General features: G+C 35.4%; 1 protein-coding gene across 1 annotated transcript; it reads right to left on the bottom strand.

Moving 5' to 3' along the window:
- Positions 1-12,320: 12,320 nt before the first annotated feature.
- LOC121971117 (cytochrome b-c1 complex subunit Rieske-4, mitochondrial-like) lies at positions 12,321-19,214 on the bottom strand. Its single transcript, XM_042522243.1, has 2 exons — positions 19,027-19,214; positions 12,321-13,201 (listed from the first exon to the last, which is right to left on the bottom strand). Exons 1-2 carry the CDS (start codon positions 19,193-19,195, stop codon positions 12,558-12,560), a joined length of 813 nt encoding a protein of 270 aa, XP_042378177.1. The 5' UTR covers positions 19,196-19,214; the 3' UTR covers positions 12,321-12,557.
- Positions 19,215-19,550: the final 336 nt, after the last annotated feature.

Below are 19,550 nucleotides of genomic sequence, written 5' to 3'. Positions count from 1 at the left end.
CACCCAGGGGTTTGTCGCAATGGCACACGAGGATGTTTTGAATGTGGACAAGAAGAGCACATGGCCAAGCAGTGCCCGAACAAGACCGGTCTTCCTCAGCCACAGCAGATTCAGTATGCAGGCCAGCCAGCTCAGTTATATCAGATGCAGGCCGCTCTAGAAGGTCCACTTATCAACCAGGGCCGATTAGAAGCCCCTCCAGCTATGGCGAATGCGAGGATCTACTCACTCACTAGAGAGGACGTAGCCAATGCCTCGACAGTTGTCACAGGTCAGATTAGCATTTTTCAGTATAGTGCTACTGTTCTATTTGATACTGGGGCAACTCATTCATATATAGCCAGGATGTTCTCTGAAAAATTAGAAATACCCTCAGAGGTACTCAGTGGACAGTTTTTGATGGCACTACCTTCAGGAGAGATCATGGCATCCACGCACTGGCTCAGAGCAGTGTCGGTCATTATAGCAGACAGAGAGCTCTTTTGTGATCTGATAGTGCTAGAAATGACCGACTATGACGTTATCTTTGGAATGGACTTCCTGATCAGATACGGTGCTACCATAGAGTGCCGTAAACAGAAAGTCATCTTCCAACCTGAAGCGACAGTGCAATTTGAATACAGCGAGGAACCAAAGAGAAAGGCCAAGAAGTTTCTCTCAGCTATGAAAGCACAGAAGCTACTGGATTCAGGATGTACAGGATTCCTAGCACACGTAGTCAACGCCAGCCAGGACAAGAACCACCAGCTAGCAGAGGTTCGAGTCGTATGTGACTACCCAGCAGTCTTCCCTGAAGAGTTACCAGGCTTAGCACCAGACAGGGAGATTGACTTTGAGATAGAGCTCATTCCCGGTACAAATCATATCTCCAAAGTGCCTTATCGCATGGCTCCAGCAGAACTAAAGGAACTTCAGGAGCAACTACAGGAGCTGCTTGACAAGGGTTTCATACGCCCGAGTCACTCGCCATGGGGAGCGCCTGTATTGTTCGTAAAGAAGAAGGATGGAATCATGCGACTGTGCATAGACTACAGATCACTGAACCAAGTCACGATCAAGAACAGGTATCCCCTTCCCAGGATCGATGACCTGTTCGACCAGCTGAAGGGAGCAGCAGTGTTCTCTAAGATAGATCTCAGATCAGGTTATCATCAGGTGAAGGTTAAAGAAGGGGATATACCCAAGACAGCATTCAGAACCAGATACGGATACTACGAGTTCGTAGTCATGCCCTTTGGCGTGACCAATGCTCCAGCTACATTCATGGATCTCATGAACAGAGTATTCAGGGAGTATTTGGATAAGTTTGTTATTGTGTTTATCGATGACATTCTTATCTACTCAGGAACTCAGGAAGAACACTCAGAGCACTTGAAACTAGTATTGCAGACCCTTCAGCAGAACCAGCTATATGCCAAGTTCACGAAATGTGAATTTTGGCTAGATCAAGTGTCCTTCCTGGGTCACATCATCTCAAAGGATGGTATTATGGTAGATCCCAGCAAGATAGAAGCAGTAAGTAACTGGAAGAGACCTAAGAACGCTAGCGAAATCAGGAGCTTTCTGGGATTAGCAGGATATTACAGGAAGTTTGTAGAGGACTTCTCCAGGATAGCCTCCCCACTGACAGCTCTTACCAGAAAGAACAGGAAATTTCAGTGGACAGAGGACTGCGAGCGAGCTAAAAAGGAGATTGACCAGTGCTCCCATTTTGGCTCTACCAGACAACACCAGCAGCTTTGACATCTATAGTGATGCCTCTAAGTTGGGACTAGGAGCAGTACTGATGCAAAACGGCAAGGTGATCGCCTATGCCTCCAGACAACTCAAGGATTATGAGAAGAATTACCCTACTCATGACCTTGAGCTCGCAGCAGTAGTGTTCGCTCTCAAAATTTGGAGACATTACTTATATGGAGCTCAGTGCAGAGTGTATACAGATCATCAGAGTCTGAAGTACTTCTTCACTCAGAAGGATCTGAACATGAGACAGCGCAGATGGCTTGAGCTGGTCAAAGACTACGATATAGACATCCTCTACCATCCAGGGAAAGCCAATAAGGTAGCCGACGCACTTAGCAGAAAATCCAGTGCTACCTTATTATCTCTTACAGCCATGTCACCGCCTCTACAGAAGGAGATCGTAGATTTCGGTCTTGAACTCATCGTTGGACAGCTCTCTACTATGACCTTAGAGTCTACCTTGCTTGGTGATGTTCAGTCAGCTCAGGAGCAGGACCCTGAAATTCAGAAAATCAAGCAAGGGCTAGCAGATTCAGAAAGTAGAGAATTCAGAGTGTCCGATAGCGGGGTGTTGTATTTTGGTGACAGACTCTGTGTTCCAGATCAGGAGGAGCTACGGAGACAGATTTTAGATGAGGCTCACAAGACTCCCTATGCGATGCATCCAGGTTCCACCAAAATGTACCAAGACCTGAAGAACCGTTTTTGGTGGCCCGGGATGAAGCGAGACATCGCCAGATATGTTAGCATCTGCCTCACCTGTCAGAGGGTCAAGGCAGAACATCAGCGACCAGGAGGAGTTCTGCAGCCTATACAGATTCCAGAATGGAAGTGGGAGGATATCTCTATGGATTTTATAGTGGGACTGCCCAGAACCACGAATGGTTTTGACGCCATCTGGGTAATAGTCGACAGGTTGACTAAATCAGCCCACTTCTTAGCTATCAAGATATCCTACTCCATGGAGAAGCTACCTCAGTTGTATCTCCAGGAGATCGTCAGACTACATGGAGTCCCACGAACCATCATTTCAGACAGAGACAGCAGATTCACATCACACTTCTGGGAGTGTGTACAGTCAGCGTTGGGCACTAAGTTAAAATTCAGCACAGCATTCCATCCTCAGACAGATGGTCAGACGGAGCGAGTAAACCAGGTATTCGAAGATATGCTCCGAGCGTGTGCCCTAGACTTCAAGGGAAGTTGGTACAAATATCTGAGCTTAGCAGAATTTGCATACAACAACAGCTATCAGGCCACTATCGGCATGGCACCTTACAAGGCTCTCTATGGCCGGAGGTGTAGATCTCCAATCTGCTGGTATGAGAGTGGTGAACAGAAAGAGCTAGAACTTCAGACAGATCTAGTGGCAGATACCACCGCAGCTATACGGCAGATCCGCCAGAGGATAGAGACAGCTCAGAGCCGCCAGAAAAGCTATGCTGATACACGGCGCAGACCCTTAGAGTTTTCAGTCGGGGATACAGTGTTCCTCAGAGTAGCTCCCATGAAGGGAGTGATGCGTTTTGGGAAGAAGGGCAAGCTTAGTCCCAGATATGTGGGACCATACCTTATCAGCAGAAGAGTGGGCAAGGTAGCATATGAGCTAGAGCTACCCCAGGAAATGTCAGCTGTCCACAACGTATTTCATGTCTCTATGCTGAAGAAGCATACCCCAGATGCCACCCAGGTGATTGAGCCCCAGTCGGTACAGATCCGCGAAGACCTCAGCTATGATAGTCGGCCTATTCAGATAATAGACCGAGCAGATTCATTTGGCACAGTCACACAGCAGAAGAGACAACTTAGGAGACAGAAGCCAGCATGAGACAGAAGTACCCAGAATTATTCTAAGTTCGAGGATGAACTTTTTATAAGGTATGGGGGATTGTAATGTCCAAAAATTCTCAAAACTATTTTAGGAATATTCTATGATTTTTCTGGAATTTTTAGATATTTTTCCAGAATTTTCCGAGTAGCAAAACTAATTAGAAAAATAAAAAGTTAGAAGAATAAAAAGGCTTTAGCGGGAATCGAACCCGGGACCTCTCGGGTCCGTTAAACCTTTAGTTAGCCTTAGTAACCGGTGAACCCAGCAGGGCCGTGCTGAGAGAAAGGAGAATCAAATATATTTATAATTGAGTTGGGCCAAAATACCCACTTAATATAAATTAAAAACTTAAGTTGGTTTGGGTTATTTTGGAGTTTGGTTCGGCAACCTCTTCCCCTCCAAACCCTCACGCCGAACACCTCTCCCTCTTCTCCCTCTCTCGGCGCCAACCACAAGGAGAACTAGGGTTCCATCCCTAGGGTCCCAAGGTCACTTTTCGGCGACGATTTCAGCACAAGGACATTCCCCTCCGCGAGTAGAGCACGTGGACGCGAGCGAATCGTCGAGAAGTCGTCTCCACCGGAATTCCTAGCAATTAGATTTGTAAGAAACCCCTCACCTGCAGTATAAGTAGCTCCGTTTGGTTTTATACGCACTAGTTTAGCTATATGCTGTTTTTATCGACGCATAGGGTGAATTTGACCCTCCTCGCAGATTTAGGGATTTAGTGAGTACTTCTAGATGGGCCGGACACGTATTCCCTCTTCAGTGGGGGTTCCTAGACGTTGTCGGGTGCCTAGAAGTGGTCTCCCTAATAGAGGGGAGAGTTGGGGCACACTAGGTGTTCGATAAAATAGCTAGTTGAGTTAAAATGCAAATTAGGCATTTTAATAGCTCAGTTAAATGCATTAGAAGCATTTAAATCGGTAAATCAGTTTATTATAGTTTATATGGGACTACGGTCCAATGGGTAGGCTCCCACAGTCGCCTCTAGGTTCAGACAACCTATCTCTAGGTTCAGATAACCTAGAAACAACAAGTTAAAACAGTTAGCTATATTCAGTATTTTATTTTCAGTGGCACTGTACTGGATCAGATATCCATTGGGTTGGACTCCCACAGTCGTCCCTAGGTTTAGATAACCTTACTAAATTCGGGACTTGCAAACCCGGGTCTAGTTAGGGATGCGCGCACAGCAAGTATAGTTGCCGGGCCCAAACAGCATGATTATGTATTTTCACTTATTATGAATTAGTTTTCAAAGCTCAAATTAGTTATGTTAGTTGAGTTGGAATTCAGTATCAGTTTAGCTACAGTTTAGCCTATTATATGTTCAGTTCAGTGATCTTTATTGATTCATATGATTAGTTGCCATGCCATGTTCAGTATGCATGTTCAGTTATTTCAGTTTATGCTTGCAACCATAGTATGTCATGCCAGTACATGTTTTCAAATAGCATTCTTTAAAAACATGTTTGCATCGTTGCATGTTTTAGTGAGGTAGTCGGTTTCTTACTAAGCTTTAAGCTTACAGATTCTATTTTCCTTATATTGCAGATAAAGGTAAGGGAAAAATGGACTAGCAGAGGAAGCTAGAGGCCAATGCAGAGATGGTGTGTGTGGGCAGGAACTTGGAGTAGAGATCTTAGGGAACCTTAGCAAGCTTTGTTTTCAAACATTAGAACTTTTCAGTGTTTTTGTCATCTTGCACTTTAGTATGTTAATCGCTATGAATTAGTTGACTATGCACCTTATTATGCTTAGAACACCTCTTTTATGTTGTTAGAATGTTAGTTGTTGTCGTTGGAGTGTTTCCTAGTCATTTTAGTACTTGTAATGTGATTGAAGCACGAAACAGTGCTGAAATCAGACCTTTGGCACGGAATCAGAAACTCGAATAGATCAGCTCATCGATTCGAGAGTTTCCAATCGATCGAAGGATCGACTGGGCACCTGGTTTCGCGAACAGTAGGCTTCTGGATCGATCGGTCGATCGATCCAGCCAATTCCGTCGCGAACAGAAGGCTATGGGATCGATCACTGGATCGATTGATTAGTCTGGATCGATCAGCCGATCGATCCAGAATATTGCCCGAGCACAGTAGCGTGCTGGATCGATCACTGGATTGATCCAACCTATGTTCCGCATACAGTAGCCGGCTGGATCGATCACTGGATCGATCCGACTATTCCAATCGATCCGTGGATCGATTGGGAGGTCTGGTATCAGTTGGGGAGTGTCTAAGTTCAGTTCCTTGGCCATGGGGAAGGTAAAACATGTTATGAGTAGTTAGTTTACCTCCCTTAGCATGTATAGAACCAAGAAATGTCAGTAGTTTAGTAAAATTTTAATTAGTCCAGCTTCCGCATATGTCTTTAGTAATGGTCAGGGAATAGTTTAGCACAGCATAACTGTAGCGATCGGCCTTACAGCCTAGTTAGTAGAAGGCGGGTCGTTGCATAAATGGACTGCATATCATCAGCCATCAACTTGAGAATCATGATATCATCAGGTATACCCTTAACTCATTCCCTCGAAACTCCTTATGGGCATCTATTATAGATGCCTATAAAGTTGCGAAGGATCTTTCCATTATTAAATTAGATGAACTATTTTGTGAATTAACATTACATGAGCAGACTAACTTGAGTCAAGCCAAGAAAGGGTTAGCTTTGTATGCAGGGCCAAACAAGGAAGCTAAGCCCCGAACAAAACCAGAACCAAAGCACTTGAGTCATATAGCATTTATGGCAAAGACTAAAGAGTCCGAATTCAAGTCTGAAGATGAGTATGAGTCAGAGTCCGACGACGAGTCTGAGATAAGCCATGGATTTACATCAGTTTCAAAAGGACACGATAAGGTAGCTTTTAATTCGAAGTCTGAAATGTTGAAAGTAATTAAATACTTGTTTAAAAAATTAACAAAATCCGAAAAATAAAATAACTTGCTACTTAAGGAAATAGACCATCTTAAGGAACAAGTTAACTTGAGTAACTTGACTAATCAAGTTCAAGTTGGAACTTCGACTCAAGTTACAAAACTTGAGGAGGAAAATTCCAACTTGAAAAGGCAAGTCGAGCAACTCAAGGAAATGTTGGAAAAGTTCGAACTGGGATCCAAGTGTCTAAATATGGTACTTGGGTCGCAACGAGCCGTGTACAACAAATCTGGACTTGGCTACAACCCTAAACAAACAAACAAATCATATTTGTCTTTAATTAGTCAAAAAGTTAGAAGTCAAGTCCAAACATGGGTCCAAACAAAACATTTAATCAAACCAATTAAACCAAACATATACTTAATCCCTAAGAGTCAGATTCATTACTTAGATAGACATTATCTAAGCTATGACTCAGGGGGAGCAAGTAGAAAAATAATGCAACCAACTTGATTAACCAAACTCAATACTTAGGACTAGGTTTATTTCTGCTTAGAACGGTTAGATGAAAAAAGTTTACCAAACCCTATAACATAGCATCGGAATGGATTGGGATGATAGTACGTCAAGGAAGCTTTGTCAAAGGCATGTCTAGGTTGAATATGGAATTCTACCTGGTGCACTAGACTTAGTGGATATGACCAAAGCTACCCCAATCAAACATGGGCTAGTTAGACCAAAATTTAGTATTAAGTTTTTTGGGTGGGAACAGTTTGAAAAGCCTTCAGCAAGTGATCTAATAATATCCAAGTAGGCCGTATGCCTCACCGCTGAAATGAAAGCTTATCCTCAGGACGTCTGCTTGATTAACTCAAAGATAAGTTTGAATCTAACATGGTTTCAATAACTTTTTTCAATATTAAAACTTATTTTAAAACGTAATTAAAACTTAATCCAAATTTAATCAAAATTATTTTAAAACTTAATTAAAATTATTTTTAAACTTAATTAAAATTATTTTTAAAACCTAATTAAAACTTAATTAAAATTATTTTTAAACTTAATTAAAATTATTTTTAAAACCTAATTAAAACTTAATTAAAAAACTTAATTAAAATTATTTTAAAACTTAATTAAAATTATTTCTAAACTTAATTAAAATTATTTTTTTAAAAAAAACTTAATTATCTTTAAACTTAATTAAAATTATTTTTAAAACTTAATTAAAATTATTTTAAAACATAATTAAAATTATTTTAAAACTTAATTAAATTCTTTTAAAAACTTAATTAAATTTCTTAAATACTTAATTAAATTTCTTTTTAAACTTTATTAAAACTTAATTGAATGTTTTTAAAAAAAAACTTTGTGAAAACTTAATTCTAATTATAACTGAAATTAAATTAACACTCAATTAAACTCAAACTTAATTTTTAAAATTATAATTAAAACTTAAAATCTTAAACTTAAAGAAAACTAAATAACTCTAAATTCATAACTAAATGATTAATCAATTAATTAAACTTGAAATCACTAATTAATTAATTAATTTCCTTTAACAATTAATCTTGAAATTTCTAAACTAAAACATAAATTAATAAATAAATTTATTAATAATAATAATAATAAACTTAAATTAATTAAAACTTAACTTAACTAAATTCAAGGTAAATAAATTAATTCATTAAAACTTAAACTATAATTTAATTTAAAACTTAAAAATATAAACTTAAACTTAAACTTAAAGTAAAAAAAAAAAAAAAACTTACCCAACATAAAATTTAATTAATCTAGACCTAAATTCAATACTAAAGTTTAAAATTTAATTCAAATTTAAATTAAATTAACACTTAATCATCTCAAAATTAAACTCTAACTTAAAATGATAATAATTTTTTGAAAATAGTAATAACTAATATAAAAATTATAATAATGTAAACCAAATCAATCTAACTCAAAACTGATTTAATTAATTACCTCTTAATTAATCAAATTATTTAATAATTAAAGTTAAATTAAGTTAACTAACTTGATCAATTAATCTAATAAATAAATGAATCAATTATTCTTAATTAATAAATTTGTAAACCTAAATTAATTATGTTTTAAATAATTAACTTAAAACTAAACTTTAAAGTAATCCTTAATTAATTAATTCTAAATAATTATACAATAAATTAGAAATTAAATAAATCAATAAAGTTTTAATCTGAAACCTAATTTATTTAATTTAATAATTAAATCATTAATTAATTTGAAGTTAATTTATTTAACTTTACAAATCTAATTAACACAAAATTTAAACTAATCCAAATTGAATTCTCAACTTAATCAATTAATTATTTAATACGTAAATTAATTCAAGTTTAAATGATCTTAATCTATTTTAATTAAAAATTAACATTAATTAATTAAAATTAATCAATTGATTATTAACTTGCTTTAATTAATCTTATTCAATTCAATACTAACCTTAATTAAATTTAACTTAAATAATTCAATAATCAAATTTAGCAAATAATATTTGATTAATTAAATAAAACTTACTCATTAATTAAATTAACTTTAAACTTAAACCATAAATTAAACTTTAATTAATTATTAATTTAACCTAATTACCAAAAGAATTTGAATCATCTCACACAACTATAGATTTATTTAGTTTGATAACTTAGAAATGACGAGATTAATTAATTAAAAACTATTCCAAAACTTTGGTCTAACAAATAGTTTTCATATCCCACTTGGACCTTAGGTTATTTTATAATTAAGGGAAGCGTCAACATTATTTCAAGATCAATCTTTCCTAGAATTTTTCAAAATTCATTTTTTCAAAACTTATTTGTTAAATATTTCTTTTAGACTTATGAATTTTAAAATATATTTCAAAATTCTCTTTCCAAAATATTTTAAAAATTATACACTTATTTTCCTAAAAGTATAAATGTTCTTAATTATAAAATTTTGCTTCAACCTTTCAAAACTTAACTTTTTCATCAAACTTTCTTCTTCAAAATTTTGACTTAGGTTTTTTTTTTAAAAAAAAACTCTAAAACTAATTTCAAAACTTAGTTCACTATTTTCTCTTAGAAAATTTTCTAACTTGAAAAGTTTTCCTTAGAAAATTTTTATAACAAATCGTAAAATTTATACTTTCTTTAACTCACACTTATTCATGGAAATTTTTAATTTGTTCTAAATATATTTTCAAAATTTTAACTTAATTCTATTAAAATGCTTAGATATTTTATGATTTTTTTTACATAACTTCTAACTTATACTTAGAGAACCTTGATTTCAAAAAAAATAATAATTAAATGATTTTTCTAACTCAAACTCTTAATTTTTCTCTTGAACTGCTTCAAATATGTTGGTTGTATTGCCCCTATTTTTGATGTGTGTCAAAGGGGGAGAGATAGTAAATTTAGGGGGAGTTATTGAACTCAGGGGGAGAGTTAAAATCTTTTTTACTTAACTCTGTATATTTTAAACTTAACTATGAACCTTAGTTGTCAAACATCAAAAAGGGGAGATTGTTAGTGCAAGGTGCACCAGAATCAAACTTGAGTTTTGATGTTGTCAAATGTTCAAGTTAAGTCTTGTTATGATCTGATAATTTGGCTAAGTGTGCAGGCTATTTACTCAATCGAGGAAGTCCTAGTCACGACCAGACAGTAAAGTCCAAACAGGTCTGGAGGACCCAACGTTTGGTAGGTAGGTTGAGGTAAATAACTGGAGGAGCGACAGTGAGGTCGGGTTCCTGAAGGGAACAACCTAAGGTCGCTGATCCAACTGAAGAAACCGGGAAGGTTTCCAAGTTGAGATCAAGACAGTCCTAACTGTTATACTCATGTATATTACTACTCATGTATTATAACTGTGCTAACTTTGTTTTGCAGGAATATTATTGTTATATCGAACTAACTTTGTGTTGCAGAATCATATGACCCCTTGAACTTCAAATAATCATAACTTTTGACTCAGAACTCAAAATCAGGCTCTGTCAGCGGCCACGCGACCAGCACTCAGAAAGCTTCATTTTACCAAGGGTTCGGTCAACTGAACAAGAGGTTCAGTCGACCGAAAAAGGCTTTTTATCAGTCGACCGAACAGGCAAAAATGGCAAAGCAAATCAGGATCGCAAATATGGCATCACAGCATGATCGGTCGACCGAAAATGAGGTTCGGTCGACCGAACAGTAAAAGTATTAATGGAGCATTAAGTGTGAATCTTGGCGTGAAGGAAAGTCCACCGTTTGGTCGACCGAACAAGGTTATCGGTTGACCGAACCATTAAAGATCAGTTAATGCAAAAGATCGGGCCAACGTCAGACTCCAGCCAGGAAGGAAGGGAGCGGGTTCAGTCGACCGAACAGAGGGATCAGTCGACCGAACAACAATGGCACTTATAAAAGGAGCTCGAGGTCTGAGGCTCAGCAACTCTTCTCTGATCGACTCAGTTTCTGTTCTGCAAGCAAACCGTGCTACAAGCCTTCATCAACTCAGCAAGTCACACTATCCGGAAGTGTCGACCAAAGCTTCAACTGCATTTACTTGTCGGTATATTTTTATATAAGCTTGTATTGTAATTCACTTAAGCAAGATAGTAGGGTTGTTACTATCTTGCTCATTTGTACGATCTGCTTCTTTCCGAGAATCTTGGAAAGAGGAGCTATAGTGATTTGCCCATCGGTGCGATCAAGGATCGCGGGCCTTCGAGTAGGAGTCAAGCTAGACTCCGAACGAAGTAAAAAAAACCTTGTCTCTTTTCTTATTTACGTTGCACGACTTTGGTTTCAAAATATTAAAAGAATAGTTTTTAAACGCGCGATATTCACCCCCCCCCCTCTATCGCTTAAATTGATCTATCAATTGGTATCAGAGTCCGGACTGCCAGAAGGTTTAATCGCCGACTGTGCACAAGAGCTATGGTCTAATTGAGCCATGTGAGTACACTATTGACCTCGAACAAAGGAAGTTGGGGCTCCTATGTTCGGATCAAGAGGACCAGACATCAGGTAGGAAGTTCTAGTTGCGACTAGGCAAGGAAGTCCTAGTAGGTCGGGTAGACCGAGGGACAGGAAGACCTGGTGGGTCAATGATCGGACGTGGGAAGTCTGGTCCCACATTGAAGGGGGGATTATTAGGGTTGCAAGGTTGCAAACATAGTCCCACATTGAAAACACATAGGAAAGATTACGTGTTTATAAGAGAAAGATATCTCCATTAGCATGAGACCTTTTGGTAGAGCCCAAGAGCAAAACCATGAAGGCTCAGGCCCAAAGTGGACAATATCATATAATTGTGGAGATATCTAAATTCTTTTCGATCCAACAGAGAGTTGTGTCGACATCGTTGCGAGGCGAGGGAGAGGTTTTGCTGAGGCAAGGGAGAGGTTCTGTCGACGCCGTTGCGAGGCGAGGGAGAGGTTCTGTCGACGCCGTTGCGAGGCGAGGGAGAGGTTCTGCCGAGGCGAGGGAGAGTTGTGTCGACGATTTTGGTGAGGAATTGATTCGATGAGATGAGATTAGGGTTAGATTTAGTAATAAAAAATTTTGAGTTATAATGTAATCAGATTACATGCTATTTGGTTTGTAATATGAATTACAAAATGTTATTACCTTTTGTAATCCAAATTACATTATATTACAAGTTTAGAATTATACCAAACAAAATAATCAATCTTGTAATATAATCTTGATTATATTACAAGATAAATTATACCATATCAAACGTAGCCTAAATGGGGCGGAAGAAATCATGCAGTGAAAACAATTTTTCATGGCTAAAATCGGATAATATCAACAAAAAAAAATTAACCTACTTACACAAGAGGCAATTAGTCTCGGGTAAAAAGTTGGCACAATAGCAATTAATAACAACTTCCGATTGAACTTCTTTTCTCTTCCCAAAGAATCAAATAGTTCAGAAGTAATGTTTGAAACAAGACTTGCGCGCCATCGTTCTAGTAATTCAAGCGCCAATGCCATCAAAGGCAAATAACATTTATTTAAATTCAACTGCCAACGATTCAGGCAGAAAAATATGGAATATTCATGTTATAGAAATATCGTAGAAAAATATGAATGTGACGGAGTGGAACTCAACCGATGAGCAGCTTGTTCTCATCCAAGAAGGAATACTGGGGAACCTCAAGGTTGAATGGAGCTGGGCCCCTCCGAATCCTCCCTGAAATATCGTAATGGGAACCATGACAAGGGCAGAACCACCCGCCAAAGTCTCCGGCGTTGGGCAATGGAATGCATCCTAAGTGGGTACAGACACCGACCACAACTAGCCACTCAGGGTTCTTCACCCTATCCGCATCCACCTGCGGATCACGAAGTGATGAAATATCTACGGTGTTGGCCAACTTGATATCTTGCTCTGTTCGACGTCTTATGAAAACAGGCTTTCCTCGCCACTTCACGGTCACTGTGGAACCTAATGCAATGTTGGAGAGATCTACTTCCAAGGAAGCTAGAGCCAGGACATCTTTGCTAGGTGACATGCTCAACACAAGCTTGAGAATCAGGAGACGAAGCAACGATGCATACACAAATCTACCGCCGGTCAAAACAAAGTATGCAAAAGCCCGCTTGCTTGGATCTCCGGGGGGATAACGCTCGTGGTTATGTTCGTCATAAGTAATCTTTGAGGTTGGATTCTTCACAGCGGCTACAGTAGCAGGAAGATCAGCTAAACCCAAATCCTGATGTCTAGGCACAAGGGTCTCAGAAGCATACCCTGCACGTTTATTTTCAGTAAACATATCATGATATCAAGAAAAAAAAATTCTAGATCATCAACTAAAGATGATAGGCATCAGTGAGTTCAGGAAGATCACAAAAAATAAATAATAAAGAATTCAAGATCATTGACAACAATAAGGAATAGATATCAACGATCATCTGAAAAATTGAATGACGCAAATTATGATTCGTCAACTAGAGCAAGACAAAAAGTGATATTTAGATTTTAGATGATGTTAGCTCAAATGAAAGTTTGCATTTGTGTGAAATATTCTAATCCAAAACAGGCAAAGATGCTTGTCTCAGAGATAACAATGTATAACCTTAATAGGTTTAGAACCAACTCTCAAGATCTTTTCAAATCTAGCCTAAACTTTAAAGCGTTTCAGTATGTATACAAATTGCAAGTTTCCCAATCTTATGTGCCTTAGAAATCTCACATTAACTCGAATTCTAACAACACTGAAATCCGCAAACTAAACATGACAATTGAGAGATGTTAAATTTGAACAATTGTAATTTCATATAATGTGGCAAACTGTAAGCCATCTGTGACATCTGGGTAAGCATGGAATGCTATCATAAAAATAGGCAAGTTGAAGAGGAAATAACAACAACAATAACAACAACCAAACTTTCTCCCACTAGGTAAAATTGACTATATGGATCCTTTTATACCATAGAGTTCTATTTCCTACTTATATTATCATTTATACTTAAATAAATTTTATCTTAATTTATTATTACTAACAAAGTCTTTTTTTATCTTCCTTTTCCTCGTTTGATATACATATTTGTTATAGTTTCACATCGTCAATTGGAGCATTTATAAGTCATCTAAGTACATGTCATACCATCTTAAACGTATCTCTTAGAGTTTTCTCTCAATAGATGCAACTTCAACTTTCCCTCTAATGCTCTCATTTCTTATTTTGTACATTCTTGTATGTCCACACATCTATCTTAATATCCTTATCTCTGCAACTCACATCTTTTGTTCATGTGCTTGAGTCATAGCCTAACATTTAGGATGCGTTTGGTTCAAGGTTATTTTTGATAACCTTGGTTATCCATCCAAGGTTATCAACAAAAACCTTGTTTGGTTTAGGTATCTGATGATTCCCGAGTAATGTTTTATTCCCGACACGTCAACAAAAGGGTCATGCAGCCCGGAATCGGAAAACCTCAGAAAACTAAGGTTTTTCTTGATTCCGGAGTTAACGAATTTTTTTTACCAAAAATACCCTTCGATAAGAAAAAACATGAAAAAAAGAGAAAAAAATGTAAAAAAAATATTAAAAAATAAAAAAAATGTTTTAAAAAAATTAAAAATTAAAAATTTATTTAAAAAATAATAATAAATAATTTTAAAAAATACAAAAAATAAAAATTTTAAAAATGTTAAAAAATTTTAAAATTTTTTTAAAAAATTAAAAACAATTTTAAAATTTAAAAAAATTTAAAAATTTTTTTAAAAAATTAAAAAATTTTAAAAATAAAATTAAAATAAATTAAAATTAAAATTAAAAAAATGTAAAAAAATATAAATATAAATAATATAAAAATATAAAAACATTAAAAAAAATAAAAAAAACACATGAAAAAGTAAAAAAAATATACAGGAAAAAGAAAATTAAAAAACATTTAAAAAAAAAATAAATAATAATAATAATAATAATAATATTATGTATAGTTGGTTTTGTAATTGAGGGTAATACGGTAAAATATTAAACTAGGGTATTCATTAAAACCTTCAAACAAACAAGTTTTTTTTGCATTACCTAAGTTGAACCAAACAACATTTGGTTATGTTTTATTTCCCATAACCTTGGTTATGTGATTACCTGGTAATCACATAACCAAGGTTATACATGGTGACTTGAACCAAACGCACCCTTAGTTTCATATATCATAGCAGGTCCAACTATAATTTTGTAGAATTTTCCAAGTTTTAGAGGCGCTCTCCTCTATTTCAACCATCTTACTTATATTTTAGGTAAGATCTCTCTCAATCCCTCTATCATTTTGAAAAAATAATCCTAAATATCTAAAACTCTCAGTTCTAGGCAATTCATCATCTCCTATCTTAACAATTGTCTTATTACGTTTAATATTACTAAACTTAAATTCCATATATTCTGTCTTTATTCTTCTAAGTTTAAAATCTTTCTCTTCTAGTGTTTCTAGCCAAGATTCTAGTTTAGCATGTACTCATTCACGTGTTTCATCTACCAAAATAATATCATCTGCAAATAACATGCATAACGGTATTTGTGTCTTGAATGTGTGCAGTGAGTTCGTCCATAATTAGTATACTCTATCTTTATTGGAAATACTTCTGTTACCTGAAGTCTTTACTCTAGTTGTTATATCTTCGAACATATCCTTAATTAGTTCAATATATGTTACGCTAACACATCTCTTTTAAAGAATTCTCCGTATAATTTATCTTAGAAATATATTATAAGCTTTTTCTAAGCCAATAAATATCATGTGTAAATCTTATTTTTGTTCCCAATATTTTTCAATTAATTATCTAAGAAGATGTATAACTTCTATTGTCAACCTTCCAGACATAAACCCAAATTAATTTTCAATCACCGTGATCTCCTTAATCTTTTTTCTATTACTTTTTTCCAAAATTTTATGGTATGACTCATTAGTTTAATACCCCTATAATGTGCACAATTTTATATATTTCCCTTGTTCTTATATAAGGGAACTAGAATATTTATCCTCCATTGATCAGACATTTTTTTTATTTTCAATATAATGTTAAATAATTTTGTAAGTCATTCAATACATTGTTTTTCTAAATACTTCCATATCTCTATCGGGATATCATCTGGTCCAATGGCTTTTCCATTATACATTCCATTTAAAGTTTGTTCTACTTTTGAAATTTGAATTCTACAATAAAAATTTAAATTTCTATACTCATTCGACCTATTTAAATTACCTAAGTTAAGTTGGTCACTTAAATCTTCATTAAAAATTTGATAAAAATACATCTTCCACCTTTCTTTTATTTCTCTATCATTTACTAATACTCTATTACATTCATCTTTAATACATTTTATTTGGATAAGATCTTTTATCTTCCTTTCTCTCACTTTAGATATTCTATAAATATTTGTTCCCCTTCTTTTGTATCCAATTTTTGATATAATCGTTTAAAAGTTTCATTCTTTGTTCATTCACTACTCTCTTAGTTCCTTTCTTGACTATTGCATATTTTTTTATATAAGGTGTTTCCTCGTTCTTACCAATATATAATTTCTTATAAGTTGTTCGTTTTTCTTTCACTTTCTCTTGTACGTTCTTATTCCACCACTAAAATTCCTTATTTAGTGATGTATGTCTCTTTGATTCACCGAATACATTTCTAGCTACTACTTTCAACTTTGATATCATCTTAGCCCATGTCGTATTAGAATCACCTTACATTTCACATAATATTTGTACTCTTACCTTCTTAAATATATTTTGTTTCTCATCCTTTAACTTTCACCACTTAATTTTGGGAATCGTATATATTTTCTTTCTATTGATACCATATTTGAGGTGTATATCCAACGCCACTAACCTATGTTGGGTGGTTAAGCTTTCTCTAGAGATGACTAGGGATGACAATGAGGCGAGTTGAAACCCGGTTCCGTAACAAATCCGCCCAGAGAGACGGGTTTAGACCCACCTAAACGGGTCTCAAGGCGGATTCAGGGCGAGTCACGAGTTTAACCGGACCCACCCCGTATAATATTTTTTATTTTTTATTAATTATTAATTGAATAAAAATTGACAATTAATTTTTAATTGAATCAAAATTGATAGATTTTAATTTGTGATAATATTTTTTATTACAAAATATTATTAATATAAATGTTGAAAATAAATTTAATGTTTAATTAATTTTTAAAAAGTTTTATTTTGTATTTCAAAAAAAATAAAATATGACGGGTCTAGCGAGTCTAACCCGCAGGGCGGGGCGGGTCCAAAGGGAGGCGGGCAGGTGAGTTTGGCCAAACCCGCCCAATCCAGACCCATTGCCATCCCATGACCTTGCAATCTTTACTAATATTTCTATCCTTCCTAATTATAAGAAAGTCAATTTGCGATTTATTATTCTCACTTTTGAATGTGACTAAATGTTCTTCTCTTTTTTTTAAAAATGTATTAGCTAATATAAGGTCATATGCTATTGCAATATCTTAAGTTGAAAAGGAATAATAGTTTTGGAATAATTCCATAACCACCTGGAAAGTCAATGCTATATGCAGTAATCAATCTAAACAACTCACAGCCTTATAAGCTTAACAAAGAATATTGTTAACAAAAGTTTCACCTGGTTCTCAGGCCTTAAGTTTCACCTGAGAATCATTGCTTCCAATTCTGTGAACTATACGGTCACTTGAAAGTTGCTCAAACTCTGCCATAAACACCATTATATTTTTGACAAGATGGGAAAACACCTTTCTATAGGAAAGCCAGAATAGCTTAAGAAGGTTTCCAATAACCAAGTCCTCAAATATGTTACTGTAAATCTGTAATATTGTAACTCAAAGAACAATAATATACCACATCTAGTTATCCAAATCTAGATATTACAATGAACTGATGCCATTATCGAGCAAAAATTCAGATTCGCTCAATGTACTAACTTCTCTTGCCTTCTTGTTTTATGGGTCTGGCAATGGAAAATGAAAGAAAAAACAAGATGATGACCATAACAGTAAAGGATGCAAACTAATATGTTCAATACTAGATCATTAAATGTGATTTTTCCGCACTTTAGGCTTTTCTAAAAATATGTTCCTAAGTTATTGTGACATATGTCCCTTAACAACTAAAAGAACATAGTGTCATAATGCCTAAACAGTGGCAGATATCTTTGCCAATGCCATCATTTTTCTCCACCAAGATAGCAAGAGAAACAAAGGATAGACTGAAGCAAGGACATGATGTCATCTACCTTAATGGAATTAAACTATTGTGAGTTGTGACGAAAACCTAGAGAGATTGGCAAAGATGAAAGTACACTAGAAAGATTTTTTAAAAAAAACCAAGCTTCTAATTTTGAATTTATTTCGTAATTGGTTTCTAAGTTATCAGGATATTGGCTGATATTATTTGGCATGTAACTCAAAGACACAATGTGACGAAATATTAATCTAACATTCCTCTTTGATAAGAAATAATGTGTTGATAACTAAGATGAAGGCACATGGTTTAGTATCATTCACTAGTGATATTCGAGAAAAATAGTGGAACTACTTCAAAAAAAAAAACAAATGAAACTTGCCCTTCTTAGCAAAGATCCTTCCAAACTATTTAGTTCCACTTTAGTATCATCCTTTAAAAAAATGAATTTCTAATAATCGAAGTTGATTCCATTTCCCAGACTAAATCTTTTTAACTACCCAGTGCAAGAGTACTCATCTCCAAGTTTGATATAGTATTTCTGTGATCTATTGACAGAAACCCATATGATTAATAATATGGGTTCAACAATTCTTAAAGACTGAAAGTTCTACCTACTGATAAGATAGTTAAGAATTTCTGAAATTGGTTAAGTAAGCATGAGCTACGAAATCGAAAATCCTGCAAAAAAAAAAAAAGGATCGTGATCGAGACTAATTTACATGCCTACCGAGCTAATAAGAAGATAACGGACAAAGAAATAGAAGCACAAGCAGAAGACCGAAGGAATCTAATTTCTCCGATCCTGAGCCTAGCAATATACAAAGTTTGATATGTTTTTGATCGTTAACATACAAGGCTTCTATAACGATAAATAAAACGAAAGGGTAAAGAATCTCTCACCTCTTACAGCCCCAACGAGAGGTGATTGAAAGGTGAACCGAGACACGGAATCGTCGGAGATGGGCGAGTCCACCACTCCTTGTGCACGATTCCTCGAGAAGACGGCAGAGACGGCGGACGTCGGCCGCCATGAGAGCCCAGATAGTCCTCTTCCGGCGAGCCTCAGCATCGTTTCCACCAATCGAGATCTCTAGGGCTTCAACATGACGAGGTTAACATAAATAGCCGAAGTTGATATGAAGTGCCTCAGGAACAACGCTCTTAACATATACCTTTCATAATTTCGACATGATAGTGGATTTTAAACTCACCAATTTGAAAAATAAAATAAAATTTATGTCATGTTTTTTTAAAAAATTGCTGTTAAAAAATAATTATATAAGTTTAAAGAAAGCTAAAATCAAGTATTTTGATTGATAAATTCAAAAAAAAATTGAAATTAAATTCAGAATTAATATAATTAAAATTTCAAATATTAAGGTTTTTGACTTTGCTCAGGTCAAAATATTCAATTCCTTGAAAAA

The sequence above is a fragment of the Zingiber officinale genome, chromosome 4A, assembly GCF_018446385.1.
Source record: "Zingiber officinale cultivar Zhangliang chromosome 4A, Zo_v1.1, whole genome shotgun sequence".
NCBI classification, from domain to species: domain Eukaryota; kingdom Viridiplantae; phylum Streptophyta; class Magnoliopsida; order Zingiberales; family Zingiberaceae; genus Zingiber; species Zingiber officinale.
The sequence above is the reverse complement of the archived record's forward strand: the minus strand, read 5'-3'. Positions and strand labels throughout refer to the sequence as shown.

Excerpts from the sequence above, each read along its gene's own strand:
- LOC121971117 (XM_042522243.1), bottom strand. The coding sequence starts at position 19,195 with ATGCTGAGGCTCGCCGGAAGAGGACTATCTGGGCTCTCATGGCGGCCG. Across the intron at positions 13,202-19,026 it reads TCTCGTTGGGGCTGTAAGAG|GGTATGCTTCTGAGACCCTT; the intron begins GTGAGAGATTCT and ends ATAAACGTGCAG.